Source organism: Falco rusticolus, chromosome Z (assembly GCF_015220075.1).
Source record: "Falco rusticolus isolate bFalRus1 chromosome Z, bFalRus1.pri, whole genome shotgun sequence".
Classification (NCBI taxonomy): domain Eukaryota; kingdom Metazoa; phylum Chordata; class Aves; order Falconiformes; family Falconidae; genus Falco; species Falco rusticolus.
The window spans coordinates 45,029,532-45,053,748 of NC_051210.1; the positions used below are offsets into that span (position 1 = coordinate 45,029,532).

Genomic DNA, 24,217 nt, shown 5'->3' on the forward strand with positions numbered 1-24,217 from the left:
TAAGTGAAACTACTTAAATGGACCTGTGTAGGCCTCGATTCTTCTATGGGTAGACAGCACTGAGTATTCGTAATGCTATCATCTTAGAGCTTCATGGGATTTTTTCCTAGAGTTCAGTTCCTTTCTCATGTTTCAGGCTGAGGTAGATGAAATGTAAGTCACTTATTTCAAGGGGATGGCACTTCAGATCCATTCTCAAAAATTATGTCTGGCTTGTGGGTGTGTTCCTTTTCCTTGGAGGTCTGTCAACTATTGACCAGAGGTCCTGATTTCAACATAACTGGCTGCAGCCTTAACATGATGCTGTCATTCATGTTAACTTAGCCCAGACAGTGTAATGAGCTGCAAAACCAAACCACTGTCACATTACTGACCAGTACAGCTTCACCATCCAGCAGCTCTCCTAGCTAAAACCTTTAAAAAAGAACTGTAAAACTAACTTTGTATGTAAAAGTGGCCATCGCTATTTGTGAAGTGGGCTATACAACATGACTGTGTGCCTCCCATACACATGTTCCTGTCGGTAACCCGCTAATTCACGTGACGGGTGCATCCCATCCACATACAGAGAACTTCTGGCTTAGAGTCTTTTGGGCTGGATAGTGTAGTCATGAAAATACACACTGAGGTGTTCAGTGTACCTACAGTGTTGTTAAGCATTCCTTACCTGTGTATAGGGTGTTTCCATGCTGCCAGCTTTCTTGCTGTTCCTCATGCTTTGCTCTTCAGCCCTGCAGGGACTCTTGCTGTAACAGCCCTTAGAATTAATCTCAGTGTAACTTGGAGAAGGCAGGATGAATGGGAGTTTAGGTTAAATACAGATGTAGTATCCAACTTTTCCTGCTGACTAGACAGGACTTCTCAAGAATGTAGAAGTGGTAAGACCCCCAAATAGTCCTGACAGCTGAAGTATTAATTGATCTTTTTCCAAAAATAAGTACTTTTCCCTGTTGTTTAGACCAGCTGAAGTTGATGGCAAAGATCCTCTTCCACCACCATCTGCAGTTCTGACAAACATCTGTGTCTGCTCATGTACTGAGACAAAGAGGTAAAGCAGCAGAAATCGTAGCTTACTGTGAGAAATAGAAAGATCTTGAGGAACCAAATACTGAAAAGCACTTCTAAATCACCTCTGACTGTGTTTTATGGCTGTAAATGGCACTCGTGCATGTACCTGTTGTTAACTAGGAGATTTGTTTAGTCGGATGGAACAGCAGACTCTAATGAGGAAGGGCCCCTTGCACAACCACAGTGCTTTTAACATGCTTCCATGAAGCTTAGGGTTTTATTGGAAGAAAAGTAAGTGAGGTGTGTTAAGGCTGTTGCTGACTGGGAACATTGATTCTCCAGGCTGTGGAGTTAGTGAGGGGTAAGACACACAGAGCTGGTCTCTGCTGCAGGATGCTTACTGAGGAGTATGGCAGGTGCTCTTTAGAGGCCTGGCACCTGCTCCAGGCCTGATAGCAAAATTTACTTAAGAGTTAACACTGCTGGAGGCTCTTGTGTGTGGTTCATGCTAAGAAGCCCCCTCATATTACTAAACTCTCTGGCTGTTTCCAGAAGCTTCTGGACCATCTTCAAATAGTGCTTCCTATGGATTGTAGAAACTGACTTGGGTTTCTTCCATGAACCTGCAGTAACCTGCTTGTTCCTTAGCAAAGCCTCTTAATTTTCCGAACATCTCTTATAACAGGCCTTAATTTTCACCTGCTGTCCCCAATTCCCATGCCATTCATAGTGTCTTCTTCAAAAAGCGTTGAGTAAATATAGGTAAGATGTGGAATTTGTCATTCAATTTTACCAACACTTGCATAATGTTAACATGTTACTGTCTGTGCTGTCCGTGCACAGGCTTTGGATAGTGGGGTTTACCCTGGGGGGTGAAGGCAATGTGAGAAGGAGATCTGTGATTAAAGATGCTCAGTGTTTGCTAAGCTGAGCAAGGGTACTGTGGGTGTCCCTGGGGGTTGGCTGAGGGATGGTCCCATCCAGTGCATAATTCCTTCTCTTGTCCCTGCACCCCACAACCTTCAACACCACCTGTACTGGGAAAGGAGCACCACACTAAGGGGAAGGGCTATATTGGCTCAGCAGTATTTAGTAACCGTACGTGAAAATGTATTTCAATTTCATGGAAGTTGTTTTGATGCTGTATGCATCGTTTTCCTGTCTTTATTTGGCCTGCTTCTTGAAAGGTGCATTGTAGTTTCTGCTGATTTGATTGACACAGTATCCGATGGGAGTTGTCTGGCAGGAGAGCTATGTCACGGGCAGTAGGGGGAACCTTAGCATTCTAGCTTCACTGTAAACAACTCTGAGCCAGAATTACTGTCTTCAGTTCTGACTCACTGAAACACAATGCCCAAATTAAATGTTCCTAGAACTTCTTGTTACAGAAGGATTTTTTTCCAAGTACCTCACTAATTAAGAATAAAACTGGGATTTGATACATCATAATTTAGAGAGGAAGGAGATGGGGAAGGGGATTAAATCCACCTCTGCTCCAAGAAAAATACTCCCCCTGTCCCAGCCTCAACATTGGAAAATCGCAGGAATGTTTCTTTGCTGCTGCACTCAGACTTATAGCCACGTTTCTCCTTTGAGGCTAGTTGATCCACCTGTCCTTTGCATATTATGACAGCCTGGATGAAAGGCAGTGTTTTGTGTGCTGGAGTTGATTTAGTAGTTACTATACTTCGTTTTACTTCAGTGCTAACTTTAGTCATTGGCAAGGCTGAAGTGTAAACAGGCAGAGGGGAGATGAGTGCAGGAACCAGATGTGTTTAGCCTTTGAAAGCTTTTCAGGCACCACTGTAGCAGTGTTGAAATCCAGCAGGGAAAACGTGGAAAGGTAATGGCAAGTAGCAACAGCAGAGGCAGAAGGTAAAAGTGATAACCAGCGCTACAGCAGCCTGCTGTCTGATATCCTCTTCTGTGGCTCAGCTCTTTCCCAGTGGTGCCATCCCCTGCCAACAGTTCCCATCTCTGTGCTTTCCACCAGATTCCACCACCTTTTCTCCACTATTCATCTGCTCCCCCGTTGCCCTCAAAGTAATTTCCAGTTATTCAGCCTTCCTTCTGTTGATCTATTGCCTCCGCTAAGCCAGCGGTTTTTTCGATACTTGGTGCTGGTTTTGGCTGGGATAGAGTTACTTTTCTTCGTGGTAGCTTGTATTATGGGGCTGTTTTGGATTTGTGACCAGAACACTTGGTAATATAGGGATGTTTTAGCTGTTGCTGAGCATGCATCAAGGCTTACCCTGTTTCTCACACTGCCCCACCAGCACAGAAGTTTCCAAGCAGTTGGGAGGTGACACAGCCGGGACAGGTGACCCCAATTAACCAAAGGGATATCCTATGCCATATGACATCGTGCTCAGCAGTTAAAGCTGGGGAAAGAAGTTTCTCCTGAAACTTCTGCTATCGTTCTGGCCTCTGCCTATTAGCCAGAAAAGGAGGAGGCCATTTGGAAAGCCCAAGACTTTTCTGTGCACCCTTTTAGCACAATGTCAGCAGGGCTCTGTGCTCTTTGGTTTCTTTCTCCATTCGTTCTGAATTCCCTTAGGGCTTTCTTGCATCATGGCATGGTAAGCTGTCCTTATCTGCTTAGTGATTCTCCTAGTCTGAGGTGTACATGCTTCATTTCCTTTGTACCTTGTGTCCAGCTGTGCAGACATCCAGGTGTTGCTTTGATCATCATGATGTGGCCTCAGAGGCAACAGCCAATACTAAAACAGACTGATGGCTGTTGGTATGAAAAGCAATAGGATGTTTATCAGTTGTCAATTGGGATCCACAAGTCGTTAAAAAATAGTAACAGTGGTAGCAAGTTCAAAAATACAAGCTGAAAGCAATAGGAACTCCATTCTCTCACCCCAAATGGCATGCATGAGCTCCATGTAGAGATACATGGACTGGAAAAATGCAGCGTGTAATAATACAGAAACAAGTGTCTATTAAGGATTAGAACTGATGCCAGTCAAGACCTTCCCTTTTTGAAATGGGAAGATTTTCATAATACCTGTGGAAGCGTTTGAGGAGGTATATTAGGGGACAGAGGGTTTCTCAGTTGAGATCGTGGCACTGAAAACACAGTAGCTGCAAAATTCTTGCCACTGGGAAAGCTTCCCCTACTTTAAGGCAGTCCCTTAAAGACGATTTGGGTAAGCACAATGTTCTGACAATTCTGACTTTGCATTAAGTTATTGTTGATGTAATTTGTCAGATGTGGCTGGAAGGTGCAAGGAGGTCAGCCTGGAAGGGATTTTGTTTCCAAAGCGAAAGTCATTGGGAAAGTAGCAGTTGTGACAGAGGTCTGATGCAGAAAGGAAACCTCACCGACTCCATAGCCCTGAAAGACTGAGTGCTGAATGACATTGCTGTAGACTCCCATGGAGGTGAAAGTCATTTAAGTCACCCCAGCAGGCAGGTTCAGAAAGCCACACTTGGCTGCAGCTTTCTGAACCATTCTGCAGGCATTTAACTGGACTTCTACGGCGTTTTGTGACACATTTCCTTTCTTCTGTCCTCGGCAGAGAGGAAAAATGAAAATTCACTTTGTTGAAATTGTGCTCTCTGAATCAGTTGGTCTTTGTTCAGGTTCACACCTCCCCATGTCAGTGCTGAGGTCTGCCATCATCCACTGGAGTGCACCCCATCTTTGCATGTCGTACCTGTTCCAGCCAAAATTCACACCACTCCTGGCAAGACTGTTCTGTAGAGTGTTAGACGTTAAAAGCTGCAAACATTTCCCTAAGGCTAAGGCCTTCTCTGCACTAGGAAGATTTGGTAGCTATTCCAATTAGAGCACTAAAGACAAATATTAAAGGGTGTAAGGTAAAGAATGATAATTTTTTGGAAAGTCCTTTATGACAGGATTGCAGGGAGAATGAGGCCAATGCCACAGAGCTGTGTCTCTTATTCCTAAAATCCATGACAAGCTAGGAAAAAAAAAAAAAAAGCAGCCCTATGCTAAGTTTGTTGTATCTGTCTTTTGACCATCAAGCCCGAGGACAGAGAACTCCAGCTCAGCATCATGTCAAATCTGGAGGCTGCTTACGAGTTTTGCTCTAGATGCAGATGGCATACTTCTACCCCTCCATCTTTGCCTGCATTGCTGCAGGGTTACATGCTCCCTTCGGTCCAGGGTCCCATCTTGCAGTCACACCCTAGCACCGTTCCAGTGTACCAGGTTAAGTTAGTTCATGAAAATACTTGCTTTTAGCAACCTGTGGTGGGCTGACCCCGGCTGGGCACCAGGTGCCCACCACAGCTGCTCCATCACTCCCCTCCTCAGCTGGACAGGGGAGAGAAAATATAACGAAAGGCTCATGGGTTGAGATGAGGGCAGGGAGATCACTCAGCAATCACTGTCATGGCAAAACAGACTTGGCTTAGGGAAATTAGTTTAATTTATTGCCAATCCAATCAGAGTAGGATAATGAGAAATAAAATCAAACCTTAAAACACCTTCCTCCACCCCTCCTTCCCAGGCTCAACTTCAGTCCTGATTTTCTCTGCCTCTGCCCCATTCAGTGGCTCAGGGGGATGGGAATGGGGGCTATGGTCGCCCCATCACACGCTGCCTCTGCCGCCCCTTCCCCCTCAGGGGGAGGCTCCTCACACTCCTCCCCTGCTCCAGCGTGGGGTCCCTCCCATGGGACACAGTCCTCCAGGAACTTCTCCAACATGAGCCCTTCCCATGGGCTACAGCTCTTCACGAACCGCCCCAGCGCGGGTCCCTCCCACGGGTGCCGTCCATCAGGCCCAGCCTGCTCCAGCGTGGGTCCCCCGTGGGGTCACAAGCCCGGCCAGCAAACCTGCTCCAGCGCGGGCTCCTCTCCACATGGGGCCACAGGCCCTGCCAGGAGCTGCTCCAGCCTGGGCCGTCCCCAGGGTCACAGCCTCCTTTGGGCACCCACCTGCTTCTGTGTGAGGGCATCCACAGGCTTGGTGTCTGCATAGTTGTTTCTCTCACAGATTCTCACTCCTCTCTCTGGCTGCGGTTGCCATTTTGCAGGCCCACCCGTCCCCTGTCCATCCCCCACCCCTTAATATGTTACTACAGAGGTGCTTCCACTGTTGCTGAATGGCTCAGGCTTGGCCAGCAGCAGGTCCATCTTGCAGCTGGCCGGCACTGGCTCCATCAGACACGGGGGAAACTTCTAGCAGCTTCTCGTAAAAGCCACCCCTGTAGACACTCTGCTACCAAAACTTTGCCATGTGTACCCAATACGCAACTGTTATGTCACTGACCATAAATGTCAGTAAGCTTTTTGTCATGGGGTTCCTTGCCATTCCCTTCTTCAGAGGCTGAATGGATGGCTTTTTCGTCCTTACACCAGCAACCCCTTCAAACCCATGGAAATGTCAAGGCAGCAGTGTGCCTGCACAGGCTGAAGCATCACTAGCTCATGGAGCGGCTGCTTGGTGCGAGGGAGAGCACCAGTCTGAGCTCTAAAGCCACTGAAAAGGAGCAAGACTTCCTGGGAACTGGAACATGCTGGTGAGGGGATGCTTTTCCCCTTCTGCAAGTTGTTTCTCCATTTCCCTGCAGTACCAGCAGGAAGAATACCTGTGAAATCACCTAGGAAAATTAGAAAAACAAGACCCATGCTAAATAATGACCAGCAACACCAAGATCTTCAAAGCTGGCTTGCACGCCACAACTCACAGATTTCATCATGTGCAGCAGTATTCCTTTCATAATCATTCAGACTGGTTCGGATGACCACTGCTTGACTCCAATCATTCAAAACAACTTTTTTTTTTTTTTTAATTGCTTTTTTATTTATTTGGACAATATATATATACATATGTACAAAAACATCTATGCCTACTTTTTTTTTTCTTTTCTTTTTTTTACAATTTTATGTGATTTACAAAACAGGACAGCAAAATAACTTATAAAGGATACTAATACTGTACAAAAATAAAACTGATTAAACTGTTGGAAGTTGGTATTTTACAGTGTTACAGATTACTAGTCTGTAAAACAGCATTTTGAAGTACGTGTCCAGTCTGGTGTATGCTGGGCTAAGTCCATCTGCAAACTGAAAACAGATCTGTAATACAGGTCATGTAAAACTGTTAAAAAAAGAAGTATGTTGTATAGTTATACCTTTAAAGCCATGACTTTTCTATAGTAATGGGCTTTCTTAACCAAGGAGAAGAGCTGTCCTAACTACTAAGTACTTCCAAAATCATACAAGTACATACAGTATTAGAGAACCCGATTTTCCTTTTCTTTTCCAACACTTGCAACACTCTTCAAAACTTAAGTTCAAGATGCAAAGAACTAACCTGCAGTTTATTTGTTGGAGCTTTTATTATTTGCTTTTATTAAAACAAAAGCCCCCAAATCCCCAATGAACAAAATAGAATCTCCAAACCTGACTATTCCCAATGTATTGTTAGTGGTTAATGAATCACATTAATCCTCTCTCCAATGCTGAAATACAGCATACATTACAGCAAATGGGTTACCATTTAGGAAAGTTTGTTTCAGAAACAGGATCTTGTCACATGCAATGACGGCATACGCCTGTATGTCCCACTGTCCCATGGACCAAAGTACACCCCCCACCCCACCCCCAGTCAATTCTTTCAGATGTTGCAGGAACGACGACATTTGTTTAAATGTGCATTCTACCCCAAATATGCAAGATGGAAACCATAAATCTGGCCATTTACTTCCATGTATCGGTTAATCCTGGTAGCCAAGTGATCAAACATCTGACACGCTGATTTAGGAGCTGCTTATCAGCTGTGGCTTCCCATTGTGGTTGACAGGATGTGAAGGGGTCTTGTATTTCACAGGATCAGGCCTTAATTTTCCAAGTGTTGCATTTGTCCTACAATATGGCAACAACCCAGACTGCAGACTCAAAATTTTGCAAGATCTTCACAGAGGAAAATGAAGACAAATGTGCATGCACCTTTGAATGTCACCAGGCTGCACGTGGCCCTGACCCCACTCAATGAGGCAGCATTAACAGTACTGGTAAGCAGAACGCTTTCTTTATTTCTAGATCAACAGAAATACCAAGGCTACCTATTTTTATTAGGAAGAATTCATGTCCCTATAACTCAATTTGGACACCAAAAATTAAAGTTTGGTTTCTAAAATAAATGTTTCAAAAAGCTGAAACGGAGGTAGAAAGTGTGCTTGGTTTCCTGATGTCTTCACTGAAGAAAACATATCCCAGACTGCTCAATATCCCCAATGCCTTAAAAGCAGTTCTCTTCACATGGAATTTATCATAAAACTACACAGGTAAAAGCACTGAATGCAAACTGATTTCTAATGCTGAAAGCCTTATACAACTGTAGAAGAAAACACCCTAATCTCTGAGTTTTTTATGTTTGTTACTAGGAAGCAAGCTTTTTATCACGTAAAACAGTAAGATACTGTAATTGCATATGTACTAACAAGATGTTTTATGTACAGAATTTTACAAGACAACCTAAATTCATCTGCAGTGGAAACACTTTGGGTTTCAGTGTGATTACTCATGAGATGAATTTGGCCCTAAGTCTCCTATAGTAGGGCTGCACCTGCCCTTCCTCTTCTGGAGGAAGGGGTAAAAAACAAACAGGACAAGAATGTTTCTGGAAAAAATAATGTGTAAACAGAATTCTCCTCCCTTTATGCAGCTGAGGGGGGGGGGGCTATCACTGATAACCTCTTACAGTTCATGCTTTGTAACCTAAAACCCCCCAATGAAATAGCAAATGACCATGAGAAAGTTTTCCTTCCGTGATGTTTTTGCTCCTTTTAAAGAGCAAAAAATAGCTTTAAAACAAAATTAATATTGCCTTTATCACTGTTTGACGTGCCATGCATGACACGGGTACAACACAAAGTACCAAGAGAAGCTTATGTTGTAAGGAGTATTACGACACAGCTCCCGTCCTGTATTTCCAATTAGCTCATGGTTTTTCCCCATACTCTACAGAAACGGCGATCCAGAGATACAGGAGCCCTTTTGAAGTGCTCCTTACAATAATTTCAGCTGTTTCCATTAGCAGAGTGCTCTTAAGGAAAGGTCTACTCTCTCCATAAGCACACACAACTCCCATGGGAGTTAGGCAAAGGTATGAAGAGAATAAATCTTTAAGGCAAGTTTACGAAGAGAAAAAGCCTTTAAAAAAGCAGCAGTTTATAAAGATGGTAGCTGCTGTTATGCATCCATTCAAACAAAACACAGCAGAATAAAGCACTGTTAGTGGCATTTCTATAGTACAGTACTGTATTTATTGACAAAATAAAAGTATAGGATCAAGTGAGAGACATAAGTTTCTGCTCCCACGCCCATGCCACGTTATCTAGGCTGGCTTGTATTTTTCCAGGTAAGTGAATAACAGCTAAATACACATATGGTCAGAAAACGACTGAGCTGTTGTGGGGCTTTTTTTTGCTTTAAGTATCTTCTTGAATTATACATGTTTTTACTGGAAAAGTACAGCTTATATTCAAAAGTGTAGTTAATACAAAGAAAAATTAAAAGGACCCATTTACTTTAATGGGCCTTCTTGAGTATAAATTCACCTTACCTCAGTATATCAATGAGACATGATTAGTAACATACGTAATGTTTCTCTTAACAGTCTCTTTAAATGCAGGATCATTCTGACACAGAAATAAACCCACTTCTACAATGTGCTATGGAGTTTTTATCTGAGAGTTATTTACGTGACTCAGAAAGTGTTTTTACTTGACAAACTCTAAATACAAGCAGCATTACACTGTTCAACAAAACATGTTCATGACACAGCAATCACAAAGACCTTGGGGTCATGCTACTGTGGTGGCACAGGCCAGACCATCCAGTCAGATGTATGTACACCAGCATCAACACTTTACATTAGAGGCGGTGGTCGCCCCTTCTGCTGGCTATCCTTCCCCTCCTCTCACCCTGCAGTCCACTTGCTCCAGACTGTTGTTATCAGAGCAGGGTGGGGAGGTGGAGGACAGGGAGGGGGGCACAGAGTATTTTTTTTTCTTTTTAATGTTGGCTACATGTGCTTTTGGATGGCAAGGGTGACTGGCATCACAGCCGATGCTCATGCTCTGATGCTGCTGCCTGCATCCTTGCCACAGCTCGCTTCCCCTGCCTTCCACACTCCCCTCCCTGGGCCAGCCCTGCCTTCACAAGGAGCTGCTGGAGCTGGACTTTTTGGATCGCTTGATCATGCTGGGGTGAAATTCGGTGTGGCGCCGGGCATGCTTTGTCAGGTGGTCGCTCCGCATGAACCGCTTCTCGCAGAGGGGGCATCGAAACTGTTTCTCGCCGGTGTGGGTTCGGTAGTGCCGGGTGAGCTCGTCAGAGCGGGAGAACTTTTTAAGGCAGTCAGGCCACGTGCAGGGGAATGGTCGCTCGCCTGCAGAGAGGGAAGGATGACAAGACATTTCAGGGGGTGGGGGTAATGCAGGGAGGCACGTACCAGGTTCGCCAACAAGCCAGGGAACAGGCTGCTGAGGGGAAAAAGCTGCTTTTGTTTCCTGCCATGGTGCCAGCGTCTGTGGAGTTGTTGATGACTCGCTTCATCAGGTTTCAGCCTCACCTCCAGCAGAAGCCAAATCCCTCCAACCGCATGAAACTCACACTCCGATGCAGAACCTTACATGACCCCAAAGACTGTCAAAACAACAGATGAGCTCTGCTTGTGCCTGCACGTTTTTCATGTCAGGCTCACTATGGTGGTATGGGAACAGAGCGCCAATATTATTCCTCTGACGCTTCCATTCTGCTGAATAAAATAATTTGTAACCACTAGAAAAGAAGCCAAAAAAAATCTTTCACCTAAGACAAGTCATTCTAGCCCTGGGAGAACGGACCAGGGAAGGACTGGGGAAAGCAGTGCAGCCTTGGGTTGCTAACACATAGAACAAAACCATTGCGGCTGCAAAGAAAAGTCCCATGCCCCCTCTCCTCCCTTCCCCCAGAAATCCAAGCTGCTCCAGAGTGTCTGTCTCCTAGATGGCTGATTTGAGGACAGGAAAACTGCCTCATTATTCCCAACTATATTGATATAAATGTTTGCTATGATGGTGAAGAACTAAACCAAATATTTTAACCTAAACCACACCACGCCTTTGCTTTTGTGTGAGGACTGAACAGCACTCACTGTAACCTTCCTGGCACGACACATCCCTGCAGGTCACCTCTGTGGGTTGCACAGGCTGTGCCTACAGGCACAGACACAGCATCTCCTGACCAGCAAAGCTGACCCTAGTCCATGGCACAGACAGAAATCAATGGTGCTTAAGTTCACATGAAAGCTTTCAGTCACAGACATCACACACTGCTGCAGTTTGATGTCTTAATTCCCTTTCTTAAGAGCCTCCTGAAGGGAATATAAGTGACAGCTATGTGACAGCTATTTATAGTCAACCATGAAATTATAAAAACTATCCCAGGAGTTTTCCAGCTTGGAAGAGTTGGAAGGAAACTCAAGAACTCCAGTATTTCTTGGTACTGTGAAGTTTGGCACAACAGGCGAGCCTGCTTTACATTTACAGACTGCAAAAAAAGGAGTAGTTTACAAGAAAGTGTGCCTTGGAGTCCTCCCCAGACACAACAGCAGCAAAAAAGGCTAAAGGCTTCAATGAACAGCCCAGACACAAAGAGGCCAGCCAGCATTAGAAAAGAATGGCACAGCTGTAGGGAGAATAAAAGAGGTGGGGGGAGTGTCTGATGGCATCCAAAAAGCCCAGGAGGATAAGGATAGACCAGGTAAGCTGAGATGTAGCTACATCGTGGGCCCAGAAAGCCCTAGTGAGCTTCTCTTAAATAACACAGCCGTTTTCACAGTTTAGGCTCCTAATGATATGGTGCTCCCTGACAGGCGGCTACTCCATCCCAGACCAACCAGTGTGCAGCAGAGCTGCAACTGGATGAGCAGGACCGCGCAGGGTGCAGCAGTCCCTTGGGCAGCCGCAGCATGGTTATGCTTTCTTCCCTTACCTCGTGGCGATGCTGGTCCTTGGTCAGGGCAGAAGGATGCAGAGGGAGCCAAACCGGCCTGCTGCCTGAGCCCGGTGCAGGCACGGCTGCCAGCCATCCTGATCCAGGGCTATTTTTTTTTTTTTTATAAACAGGTTTCTTGGCTCCCTGCTGTATGCATTCAGACACGGTTGGAAGCCCTTCTGAACAACCACTGCTGGTACAAAAGAAATTAATTAAAACAGTATGTAGGCTCACACATGCATGAAGGCCATGACCGCAGCGACATGGCCAAGCAGCACCAGGAGCTGTACCGAGTGCTCATACCACTATCCTCCCCTGGCTTTGCCCTGCCCAGCGCCCAGCCTCGGCATCTGAGGCAAGTGTTTCACTTGTGCTGCTCTTTTGCTATCTATCTCACGGTTTCTGTCGCAGCTCCTGCAAGCAGGCAGCAGCGGGAGGTGCAGAACAGCTTTCTAGCTCCTCCCGGGGAAAGTAGAAGCGCTATACCTCTTGCATGTGTGAAGGCATCCAGTACATGGCTCTATGTCAGGCACTTGCAGCTCAGGCATCCTGCCTCAGGCCCAGAAGCTGCATCTCCAACCACCCACCCCAGGACAGCTCTTTGGCCTGCAGAAGTGCCTGACTGTACTACATGGAGACAAGTGCTTAGGCTGGATAACAAGGATCACGCTCTTGGGGTGCAGCACCTACATTTTAGACATGGTACTATCCAACCAGGGTGCCTAAAAGCAGTGTTTTGAATTGGCTCCACATAGCCCTTGAGCTTCCCCCTGCCCTCCCAGAACTACAGATGGGAAGACAAAATGCAGCCCGGTTACTGGAATTCACCCACTCCACATGCCAGGTGGAAAACGCTTCTAGGTCCTGCAGCATAACCTCAAAGCTCTGGCGAAAGGCAGGCTTTGCTCAGGATCCCTTGTATAAGTTTGGCACTGCACTCCCCAGGGAACCAGCCCTGAGCCAGGCAGGGCGAACGCGCCAAAGGCCACAGGGAGCCTGGCACGGTGGAGGCATGCCCTGCTACTGACGAGAGCTGCCATGCACCAGGATGGTGAATGCAGAAGAGATGGCTGCTGGAGACAGCTGGCTGTGCTCCCTCAGACTCATGAGAGCCACCACCAGCACCCACCACCCACTGCTAAGCCCCAGGCACAGTGGTAGAGAATGGCACCACCACCTCAGCGACACAAGCCCACAGAGGCTGTCACAGCCACTTTGGAGGTGCATATACAAAAGCAGACCAGGTATAATCCCTGGCATCAGGATGCATTAAGCTCCAGACTTCTCAGAACAGAGAGACAAGGGGGAAGGGAGGCTTATTCCAGGCCCTCTGGGGGTGTCTCCAAGCCTGACGATCTGCTGCTCCCCTTGGTTACAAAGCTGTAGCGGAAGACACCAGCCTAGAGGGTTGGCCTCAGGGACAGACTTAATAGGTGCAGAGCCGGTGTACAGTGTGTGTCTAGGCAGCTTTTAAGGCAAGGTAGAGACACCTGATGACATGTGATGATTGCCCACTCAGCAAAAACAGCTGCTGTATTTGCTGGTTGCATCTGACATGCCTTTTTTTAAAGCAGCAGAGATGCTTGTGTAAGAGTCCACTGAGCAAATAGGTCTTGCAACTCACACACAGCCAGGCAGGCAACAGCCCACAGAGCTGCAATGCAAGCTAGTGCTGTCTCCATCTGGAGATACAGATTCCTGTGTCATGTCTCAGTCAAGAAATACCTTTTCCATATGATTTTTCCCCTTAGTTCTGGAAGTAGTAATGCTAAAGCTTGAAACAAGCAGAATGAACCATCAAAAGAGGTTTATGCAAGCTTCCTATGGTGGCAGTATGCTACTTATGCTTTAAGACATGCCTTAGATGGGATTTCCATCAAGAGATGAAGGAAGAACCAATGGAATATCATGGTATCTTAAAACTACACGCAGTATGATCTGAACACAAGAGACAAAAGATATAAATAATTACTTAAAAAAAAAAATATATATACACATATATCCAGGGCAACTTACAGAACTAACAAGTGAAACAGAAACTGATTTACAGGCTATAGGAATAGGTACATCTGCAGAACTCCCATTCTTCGTCCTGGGTGCTACCAGGAATGTAGTAAGAGGCATAGTTTATGCTGAGCACAAGCTAGCAGTGACTCTTCAGAGGTCTTCTATGGAGTCTAAAGAACTCCAGAAGGCCTGACCTGCTTTAAATCCCATACAGATACAAAGGCCACTATAGATCCTTTTGATCTTTGTTCTCTTGCTTCACCTGACCTTGTCTCCCTGCTCCTTCTCACCACCCTCTACTGCAAATGGTTAGTTTCTTCTTTGTGAGTTTAAACTCTGTATCCAAGCTGCTTTGTATGCCCTGAGGCAGGTCCACTTTATTCCATTTCCATTTTATTCTGAATAGACAGTAAATTATTTAGCTTTTTGCCCTACCCTGGGATTTCTTCATATTGTAGTCTTGCGCAGGAAAGGTTTCTGGAAAAGAATACAGAGTAGGCATTAGCAGACTTGTTAATAGTACAGGTAGTACTGGTATCCTCATTCATCATCTGCCTGCTCACTACAAAAATGCTGCTTTAGATGTGGATGACTGAAGTTCAGAGCTGCAGCTCACAGCGGTTTTAACAAAGATTAATTCATTTGGACAAATGAGGGGACGAGAAGTTCTGAGTGACTTTTCTGTGAGAGGGGAGGCTGTGTTTGAAAAAGCTGAAGACAAAGCCAATGATCACACACTTGGGAAAATCACTTGGCATGTAACAGGACATGCACTAGGACTGCAGCACACTGAGCATCTGTGGTGAAATGAAGTACTAATTTTACATGAATTACTGAAATTGCATGAGCACTGGCATTACAGAAGACATTCGGAGATTGTTGTTGGTGTGGATGGAAGCCCGGCAACGACGAACCATTTGCTAGGCTCACACTGTCTTCCTCGCTGACAAAAGTGAGGCTGGACACAACCATGAGTCCGGAGTCTGGCATCAGTACTAGCTAATGAAGAACAGTTTGCTGTCAAATAATGTTAATGATGCTACTTTACACATTAACTAGAAAACTAAATGGACTGTAGCTACAGCTACATGAATGGACACCTCATTAGACACCCTTGACTGGCCTATGTTATTAAAGATGACACCACCAAGCACATGGTAGGACTGTGCTGCCCAGTATTCACAGCAGCAACTATTTTAAGAATCAAAACTGCAGAATGGTTCAGAGTTTGACTTCTGGGGTGTGGTGTCTATGCATGGCTCCCACCTTGCCCAGCGGCTGACATGGCACAGCTAGCCAGTACCTCCTGCTGCAGGGACACCTCCTGCCTGTGGCACCTGCCCTGAAGCCCAGCCCAACTGAACTGCTGCAGGGCTGACCCCTCCTGCCGGGCAGCTGATGGGAAAGAGGAAGAAGGGAAAGCACACAAATACGGAAGGAAAGCCCAAATAGCAACATCTCTGGCCACCAGCAGGGAGCAAAACTACTTGGCAAAACAGGACTGGCATAACTGGCTCTGCATGGTTCAAATGAGAGAATCTAATCCCCACCTTCATCTTCCAAGGTCCTCCTTGGTACCTCTGTGGCTGCTGGAGCCTAAAGTTTCCAAAGAAATATTGGTGCCCTAGGAATAACTGGTCCTGTACCACAATACTTGACTTAGAGATGACAATGATAAGCAATTTTGATTTTTTCTTCCCTGTGATCCCACTTAGCCACCACTCTTGTATGTCTCAGTGTCTTCTGAAGTATGACAGGTTCTGTAGGTGGATGTCAAGAACATAGTCCAGCTTGTTGCAAGGAGGAGGGAAAAAAATAAAATGCAGGCTATCTTCCTTGCTTCAGACTAGCTGTATCTCAAGTCTCTCTTACTTCCCCCTCCCAGAGCATCACTTGCCCCACACACCCTGAATGAGCAATTTCCTGTGGGACACAGGATTTTGATCAAACGTTCACATGCAAGATACTCCAGTGAACACGGATCTTACAGACATCTTTGCATCCACTTTGGGGCAGAGAGAGCAGAGGCTCTCTTTTTGAACAGTCTTTTTCTTCTGGGATATTCCAAAATCAGGTCATCAAAACACATGGCAACCACAAGGTACAGATGCTGGTATGAAAAAACACAGAGGGACATCTGCAGTGAGGATGCTAGGTACCGTGTGCCTAGAACAAGGGCTTCTGCAACACCTAAACCACAGCCATCAGGTCAGGCAACAGATCAGACACTGCTTATGGGACAGGCAATGGATGGATGGGTTGCAGCAAGGGGTTTATTCTGCCAGCACTCAGGACTAAACACTACAGGACAATTCAGGTGTTAAAATGCCGCTTTCAGCAAGTATTTCGACTGCTCTGACATCCTCAAAACAACCACTCAACAGCTGCATGCATATGCACGTGTTTGAGTCCCTTTCAGAAGGCCAGATGCAAACCCACCTGCTAAAACCTCACCACTGCTGTGCTGCTGGGAACCTAAATCCCGGCAAGACTCAGTCTTGCAGTTACCTCCACGTGACACAGCATCAGATGCAAGGGACATCATTACAGTTTCCCTGCCAGATCACAATCCCTCCTGCCTGCCATACAAAAGGCTTTCTGTGTGTGTGTACACACAAACACACCAGTCAGGGAAGCTACCTGAGAGCAGCCAGAGTTACATCTATACTTTCATAGTTGAGAAGAGTGCCCTCAGCCGTACACTCTTGGGTACATGGGACAAGTTCCTACCTCTTCCCCTTTCCTATCTTACCTCCATTTGAACCACCTCTGTTATGCAGCAATACTTAAATATTAACTTAGCAACAGCGAAAGACCACCTCCTAGCCTGGTGCTTAGGGCACTTACTTGGGACTGAAGAGCACTGGGTTTAAGCTCTTCCCTGTTGGAATGAGTAAATACTTGCTAAGGGGAAACATTTTTGGCAGAGGAAAGAGGAATGCAATTTCACATTCATTCAGAGAAATGATGTATTTTTTGTTATTTCACAAAGTCTCTCTTTATGAGAGACATGAGATATGTCACTCAAACTGAGCTTCGTGTCCCTTCGTAGATTCCCGAAGTAACTTGGAATCTATTAGTTACATTCTGGTGTCTTCAGCAGGCAGAGCGTTACAGGTAAGGTTGTTCTGTGTGAGCTGTTTCCAGTAGCATCTCTGAGGTGCATGGTGCTCAGCGTAGGTAAGAAAAGATGGCATTATCCCCAGTGAGACATGAGATTTGAGATATGGACATGAGATTAGTCCATGTTTCAACAGGCTCTTCCCTGAAGTTTAAGATATTTACAGAGCGCTTTCAGGCTATTCACAGTCATTGCTACTTGAATATAGATGGTGAACTACGCTATCACAAGTAAACAGTATATGAAGTGTGCTTTGCCATCACTACCTCAGAGTCTGGCTGTTTAACCTTAACTTGGCCTCTCCCTGCTCTTACAGCTGCAGGTCTGGGAGCTGTGCAATGCCAGCATGGCAGGTGATGAAGGGGAATGATCATTCCTGCAGGGATCCTAACAGCTAGGGCTACAAGACACACAAGCTAACAAGAGCAGGTGACACCCACCACACAGTCTTCAGCGCCACAGCACAACAGCGTGCAGAAACTCGGTAAAGCTGCATTTTCAACACATCCATCTGGAAACAGTATTTGCACTCTTATGGGTGATGCCTGTTCATTGCTTCTGTTGTACATGTCCACTGCTTTACGTCAACTCAATTAATATACAATCTTCCTGGAATGCTTTCCCACTGTGACACATACACGTCCTTAAAGTTTTTATTTTTAGCAGGAAAAAACTCAAAACCAAAACCAACTAAACACTGGGAGTCAGGCTACACTGAACTTAATCTTGAAGACTTTTGCCTACCTTACTTAGCTGGCAAGGCTTCCAGTCAGTCAGTAGGATCATGTTTCTCCAAGACCTAGAAACATTCCTGTTAGAACTCCAGCCATTCGCACATTTCATTAACCCATGAGAATGGGCATCTCAGATGGAGGTCTGAATTTAGCAAAAAATGTCCTGGTGGCTCCACTTTCGGCTCTTCAGTCTTCTTCTAAAGGATCTAAAGATCTGAAGTGACATTGCATGAGCTGGATAAGAAGGGCTTAAAAGGCTAAATTTCAAATTATGCTCCCACAAAATACCCCGAAAGGCCCCCAGAGAGCAGAGGATTGTCAGCGTATCAGCATCTGACCAGTCTGCCGAGCTACTGATAATCTAGAACACAAGTAACAAAGCAGCACAGTCAAAACCAAACTGATACGGGGGCTGGATCAATGCTGTGATATCCAGATTGCTGTACTAGGCAAGCTGCAGTGCTTATCTTTCCTTTCTACCAGAAAGGCTGCTCAGCTCTACTGTGCAGACCAACCTAGGGAGCCATGCCTCTGCCTACAACCCTGCTACCGAACACTGCTGAAAGCCAAATGCCACACGTAACAAACTCTTGGTATTGTTTGGACCTAGTCTATACAATGATGCAGCTGGCTGAAAAGCCTAGCTGAAGAGGGAGAACTTTTCACACATTAGGTTTTTGTGTGTTTAACCTCTTAATTAAGGGTACCTGATGCAGAGGTGAACCTCCCACTGATCTGCAGCACCACATCCTGAGAAGCTTCTGGGATTCACTTCCCCAGGCAAGTAAACTCCTACAGGTCCTGTATAAGGAGACATCTCACGAAACAGCTGTATAGCATCTTCTCTGTCCCTCTTTCCTGACCAGGAGGATCTCCTCTCAGCAACCAAGTGCCCTTTAACTGGCTTGTACTCAACACCATGATAGACAATGTACATTCCTTACAAGTTTGTTTCTCCTGCCAATTTCTCTCCCTCTCCCTATCAGTGTCTTGCCTGTTGCTCCATGCTGCCTGCCCAGAGGTTCTGACTGAGATGGGTTGTTTATTCTCATATGCCTTTATTTTCCTTGGAAACTCTTTGGCCTGCACATCCCTCTCTCTTCCGCTCCCCACCATCACCTTTGAGGCTAACTATAACCCTATGCACTACCAGTCATAATCAAACCCTTAGAACTGCCCATTTAGAGAAGTCTGTGCATTTTCAAGTAACTTTCTGTGTACCTGCTGTTTGCTTGTCATTTTCTTGGTCTGAGTCCCCTGCCTTCTCCTGACCTCTGCAACACACTCAGGGCTCAGGTCTCGCACGTCTTGCCTATGTGTCTGGGCATTTTTCTGTGCTCTGAAGGGAAAGTCTGCAAGGCTTGGTCACACCATCTCAATGTTCAAGACTCTCAAGTGGACACATGACTCATAATCCCTCCTACCACCACCAAACCTCAGCAGAGTTTACATGTACTATATATACTCCTGCAAGACCATCCCGTAAGGGATGGGGAAACCTAAGGTATGGTCACGTTGTAGAGCTATCCCTTCACCTGCCTTCCCAACAAACAGCTTTTGGCTTGTAAGCCACTGGGGATAATGCCATCTTTTCTTACCTACGCCGAGCACCACGCACCTCAGAGATGCTACTGGAAACAGCTCACGCAGAACAACCTTACCTGTAACGCTCTGCCTGCTGAAGATACCAGAACGTAACTAATAGATTCCAAGTTACTTCGGGAATCTATGAAGGGACACGGGAGGCAATAGCTCAGTTTGAGTGACATGCTTGTCCTTGTGTCCCCGGGTCTTTGCAAGTTAATACATCTCGAATGTAAGTACATATATATGACAGAATGAAGAAGTGCCTGATCGTACTGCAGAAACACCAGGGGTCTGGCGAGGAGTGATTATCACCCCGGGAAGGGACAGAGTTCAGACTTCCTTGGCTTCCTCCTACAAATCCTGCTCTGCTAATTCAGGCCGAGTGCAGTGGGATTGGCCGCACAAGCAAGGGGGCTGTTTGCACAAACAGGACGTGCAGTGCCACCTGCTGACCCGTCTCTGTTACAATAACGCAGAAGACAATTGCTGATGGATGGCTAATTTGTGTCGCCTGGAAATCGAACTAGAGTCATCATCAAAGGCCCAAACTTCAAGCAGTTACATAGACAAATTTAGTCTTGGAAATATGGAATGCCTTTGAACCAACACATACAAGGAATCATTAATAAAATACAGAACTCTGAGCATAAGAGTCTTTGGTCTCCTACTCTTCTACCTGTATTTGGTATTTCATTTATTGCTTTGCATTAGCTTAGTAGAGATGGTCTGGTGAGTTTTTGTATTCTCACTACACAGAACAGAGGAGCATCCAGAGCCTTCCAACTTGCTTGGTTAGTATCCATGAGTAAAGAGAGCTGTGGCTACAAGCAAGCGCACAGGTGCAAACAGAAGTCCTAGAGCCATTTTCCAAGACAGAGAGACTGAGATTAAATATTTAAAGTTTAAGACCAGGAGGCTTCTACAGGTGGCTGCATACCTACTTCCACTAAAGGCTACACAGCAGCAAGAAACCCAGTCGGTGGCCCAATAAAAAAATGGAAGGCAGATGAATTCAAGAGGCTCAGATATACAAGAGAGAAATGAAAAAAAGGAAAGAAAATGGTACTAACGAGGAAGCATTAATGCTCTGCAATATGAAATTATGAATTAATTCCAGAGGTCCCACTGAATCCTACTGTTGCTAAGGAATTGTTCTCTCATCTATAAAAATAATCAGCGTTAGCAGTATCATTTAGCATTTCAGTTAGCTACAATTAACTGTTCACATCAGGAAGCTCTGGAAGTTCAATGCTGCTGGGTGTCTGTAGTGTTTTTAATTACACAGACACACTGTGAAGGTACATCTCATACTTGGAGCTAAGGCCACCCACTTGTGAGCAGCACATGCTAAAACTCATGCCACTTCGGGAGGTACTTGTTATAACACTACTGCTTACAGCAAACCATGTGGGTTGTACAGTACATTAATTTACATGTCATCCCCCAGAATGCTATCCCAGACAATGTCTACTTTGGTTCCCATGTTGGGGTGGATAGTTGAGCATGGGGTAGTAAGTGGAAATTATGCTAACGCATTTTCTTGGTCACTTATGAGCCAACATTTTGCAAGGCACGAGTTACATTCAGCCTCCAAAAGAGCATCAGAGCTGCAGCCTCTGAGCCGGTAACAAAACAATCCTTGGCACAGGTCCCGAGGTCAGTACAGGGTCACCACTGAACGTCCTCCCTCCTGGCTCATGGAGGCAGTCTTAACTGCCTGACCACGGAGCTCACCGCGCTGAGCCGTGTCCAGTAATCCTCCTCCTCCCCCGATCTCTGGAGCTAAGCACCCAGCAGATCTGGCAGCAGGGCACTGGTAGGCAACCTGCACCGGGTCGCCTCCTCTGCAGTGCACACACACCTAGGCTCACAAGCAAGCCCGAGCAACAGAAGCTTAGCTGGAGCTCAAACGTGGCCACATCCTACCCAAGCTGCGTTAAATACTACAGCAATGCCTGGCAGCACACCCCTCGGGTGATCAACTCGGTTTGTACTTCACCACTTACCATCACTGTGAACAGACAAAACCCAGAAAAGAACGACCGTCTAACTGAACAGACGTGAAGCACGTGAAATTAAGTGTTGGCAGCACTTGTCTCCTTTGATCTGCTCCTTCCCATACTTCCACGCAACCCTTTAATTTAGAGCAATTTTTAAGCAGCTTTGTGTGCTGCACTGTGGCCCCAATTGCAATTCAGAGACGTAAAGGGTTCCATTCAGCCACTTGCACTAGAGGGCTTAAAAAAAAAAACAAACCACAAAAAAATCACAGAAAATTCTACAATTGCTTTCCCTTAGTGCTCAGGCAGAGCCGGAGGAAGTACGAATCGCTGCAGCAGAATTTTTTTTATCTGTAGGTTTCCATGTTGCCACACCCTCTAAAGCGCCCGGGCGAGGACAGGGGTATCGCGCAGCCTGATGAATTAAGCCCTCGTGGAACGCGCCTGAGCTGGGTCGCGACCACCGATACCGCGAGGACCGCCGGGCAGAGCCGCGGCCAGTCGCCTGGGACGGCGCCCGTTTCTGCTCGGCCGGAGCCGCGGCGCCGGCACGCTGTGGGCACTAGTCCGGCGGCGGGCTGCCCCACCGGGGGGAGCCCGCGGAGCTGACACCGGTTTTCAGGGGACGCGCTTCCTAAGTTTTCCCGTCCCTCCCGCTGGGTCCCGCGCCGGCCGGCCCCGGGTCCCGCCAGCGCCCCGAGTGCCGCTCCCGCGGCGCGAGGAGCCGCCCCCGCCCTTCCCCGCGGCGCGGCGGCAGCGCCGCCCGCCCCCGCCCCGGCACCGCGGCCGCCGGCCCGGCTCCGCCGCCGCGAGCTGCGGCTCAGGGAGGCTCCGCAGACGCGGGCCGCGCAGCGGGGGAGCGGGACGCGGTGGCGGGCGGAGCCGAGGGGCGCGGGCAGCGCGCGCCCGTCCGCAGCGCGGCGTGGGCCGTCCCGCCCCCACCCGGTTCGGGGATACGCGTGGCAGTTCGGCCGCCGTGCGGGTGCCCGCCCGCCTACACCGGCAGGAGGCCCCGTTCCCGCCGCCCCGGTGACTACCTCACCCGCCACCCCGAGCGGGCTCGGCGTTCCCCGGCGCTGCCGCCCCGGCCGCGGGAGGCGCCCGCTGCACCCCCCCCGCGCAGGCAGCGGGCAGGCAGCGGCGGCAGGCTCTGCTGCAGCCCCGCCCGGGGCGGCCGCCCGCTCCCGCTGCCGGTCCGGCACCGCCGCGGGAAGGGAGAGGAGGGGCAGAGAGCGGCGGGCCAGGGGTAAAGGGGTGCGGGTGGGAAGGGAAGAAAGGAAGAAAAAACCCGAATCCCCAGAGCCAAGGCGGAAAGGCAGGGCGCGGGGGCGCGAGGGGGCGCCGGGCGCGCCGCCGGCCGGGTTCATCTGAGGACAGGCGCTCGCTCCCTCCTCCCCTCCCTCCGCCCGCCGCCGCCGCTGACCTGTGTGCACCCGGTAGTGCGCCTTCAGGTGGGAGGACTTGCCGTAGACCTTGCCGCAGCCGCTGTAGGGGCACTTGTGCCGCTTCTCGGCCGCCAGCTTCCCCTTGGGGGCGTCCCCGGCGGCGCGCAGGCGGGGGGGCGGCCCCGGCGGCGGGCTGCGGGGCGGGCTGCAGCCCGGCTCGGTGGCCGCGTCGCTGTCGGAGCCCGCGTCCTCGTCGGGGCTCTCGACGCTGTCGCTGCAGACGGAGGGGGCGGGCAGCGGCCGGTACTTGTTCAGCTCCAGCAGGCTCTTGGCGATGGCCAGCAGGGCGCAGTAGTCCTTCCAGGCGTCGCGGGGGTCGCGCAGCTCCCGGGCCGCCTCTCCCTCGCCCGGCACCTTCAGCCGCGCCGCCTCGGGCACGGCGGAGCGGTTGGAGATGGAGACCAGGCACTGCGCCGCCACGAAGTCCACGTAGGCGACGGCCGACATGGTGCGGCCGCGCCCCGGCGACGGGGGGCTCCGGGCGCCTTCAGTGCGCGCCCGCCGGGCCGGCCGCGCCGCCGCCAGCCATGGCCCGCCCGCGGCGCGGGGCGTCTGCGGTGCGGGCAAGAGCGGCGCGGTGGAGAACGGGGGAAAAATAAATAGCGGGGCGCCGGGCAGGTCCCTCACCGCCGCCCCCCGGGGGCGGCGCGCAGCCGGCGGGGGGGAGCACCGCCCGCCGCCCGCCCGGCCAGCGCGGGGGCCGGGGGAGAGGAGACCGCCCGCCGCGCCGCCGCCCGCCCCGCGCCGCGCGCCGCCCGCGTGCTCCTGCCCGGGAACGGCCGCGCCGAGTCCCATCACGTCAGGTTCGGAGCCCCCTCCCGCCCCCCCGATTGGCCAGCAGGCAGGGCCGGCCGGCTCTGTTTACCTTCTCCCCCCGCCACTCACAGCGTCCCTTTTCTAGGGGGGTGTGGCCGCCGGGCGGCCGCCCCGCCAATCCCCGCGCTCCCTCCCCAGGCCGCGTGCTACTCCGGGCTCCCCGCCGCGCCCGCTTAAAAGGGTCCCGCCGCAGCGGCGCGGGGGAAGCGGGGACGGACGGCGCTGCGGTGGGCTGCCCGCACGCCGCGTAGGGGCGCCCCGCCCGTGCCGTCCGCTCCGCGGCCGAGGCGGCGGCGGCGGCCCTGCTCCGGGAGGCGGCGGGGCCCCAGGCCGCGCGGCGCCGAGCGGGTTAAGTGCCCTCCTGGAAGCCCTACGGTCCCAGCAACGGGCCGGCCAATGGGAAGTGAGCCGGCTGATGTCACTGGCGAGGCCCCCGCCAATCGGCGCGAGGTTCCGAACAGTGCGCAACACTTGTAAACCCGGCGGGCGCCCGCGACCCGCCCGGCCCCGCCCCCGCCCCGCCGGGAGCGCGAGC

The 24,217-nt window shown here is 49.1% G+C and overlaps 1 protein-coding gene across 3 annotated transcripts; it reads right to left on the bottom strand.

Annotated features, from left to right (window-relative positions):
• Positions 1 to 7,246: 7,246 nt before the first annotated feature.
• On the bottom strand, positions 7,247 to 23,597 carry KLF9 (Kruppel like factor 9). Of its 3 annotated transcripts, XM_037372795.1 has the most exons (4): positions 22,845 to 23,597; positions 14,415 to 14,456; positions 11,970 to 12,162; positions 10,276 to 10,383 (listed from the first exon to the last, which is right to left on the bottom strand). In XM_037372795.1, exons 1-3 carry the CDS (start codon positions 23,311 to 23,313, stop codon positions 11,993 to 11,995), a joined length of 681 nt encoding a protein of 226 aa, XP_037228692.1. In that variant the 5' UTR covers positions 23,314 to 23,597; the 3' UTR covers positions 10,276 to 10,383; positions 11,970 to 11,992. The 3 variants fall into 3 exon arrangements, with proteins under 3 accessions (XP_037228691.1, XP_037228692.1, XP_037228694.1); XM_037372797.1 differs by lacking the exon at positions 14,415 to 14,456 and having other exon boundaries at positions 22,845 to 23,591; XM_037372794.1 differs by lacking the exons at positions 11,970 to 12,162; positions 14,415 to 14,456 and having other exon boundaries at positions 7,247 to 10,383; positions 22,845 to 23,540.
• Between the last annotated feature and the right edge of the window lie 620 nt (positions 23,598 to 24,217).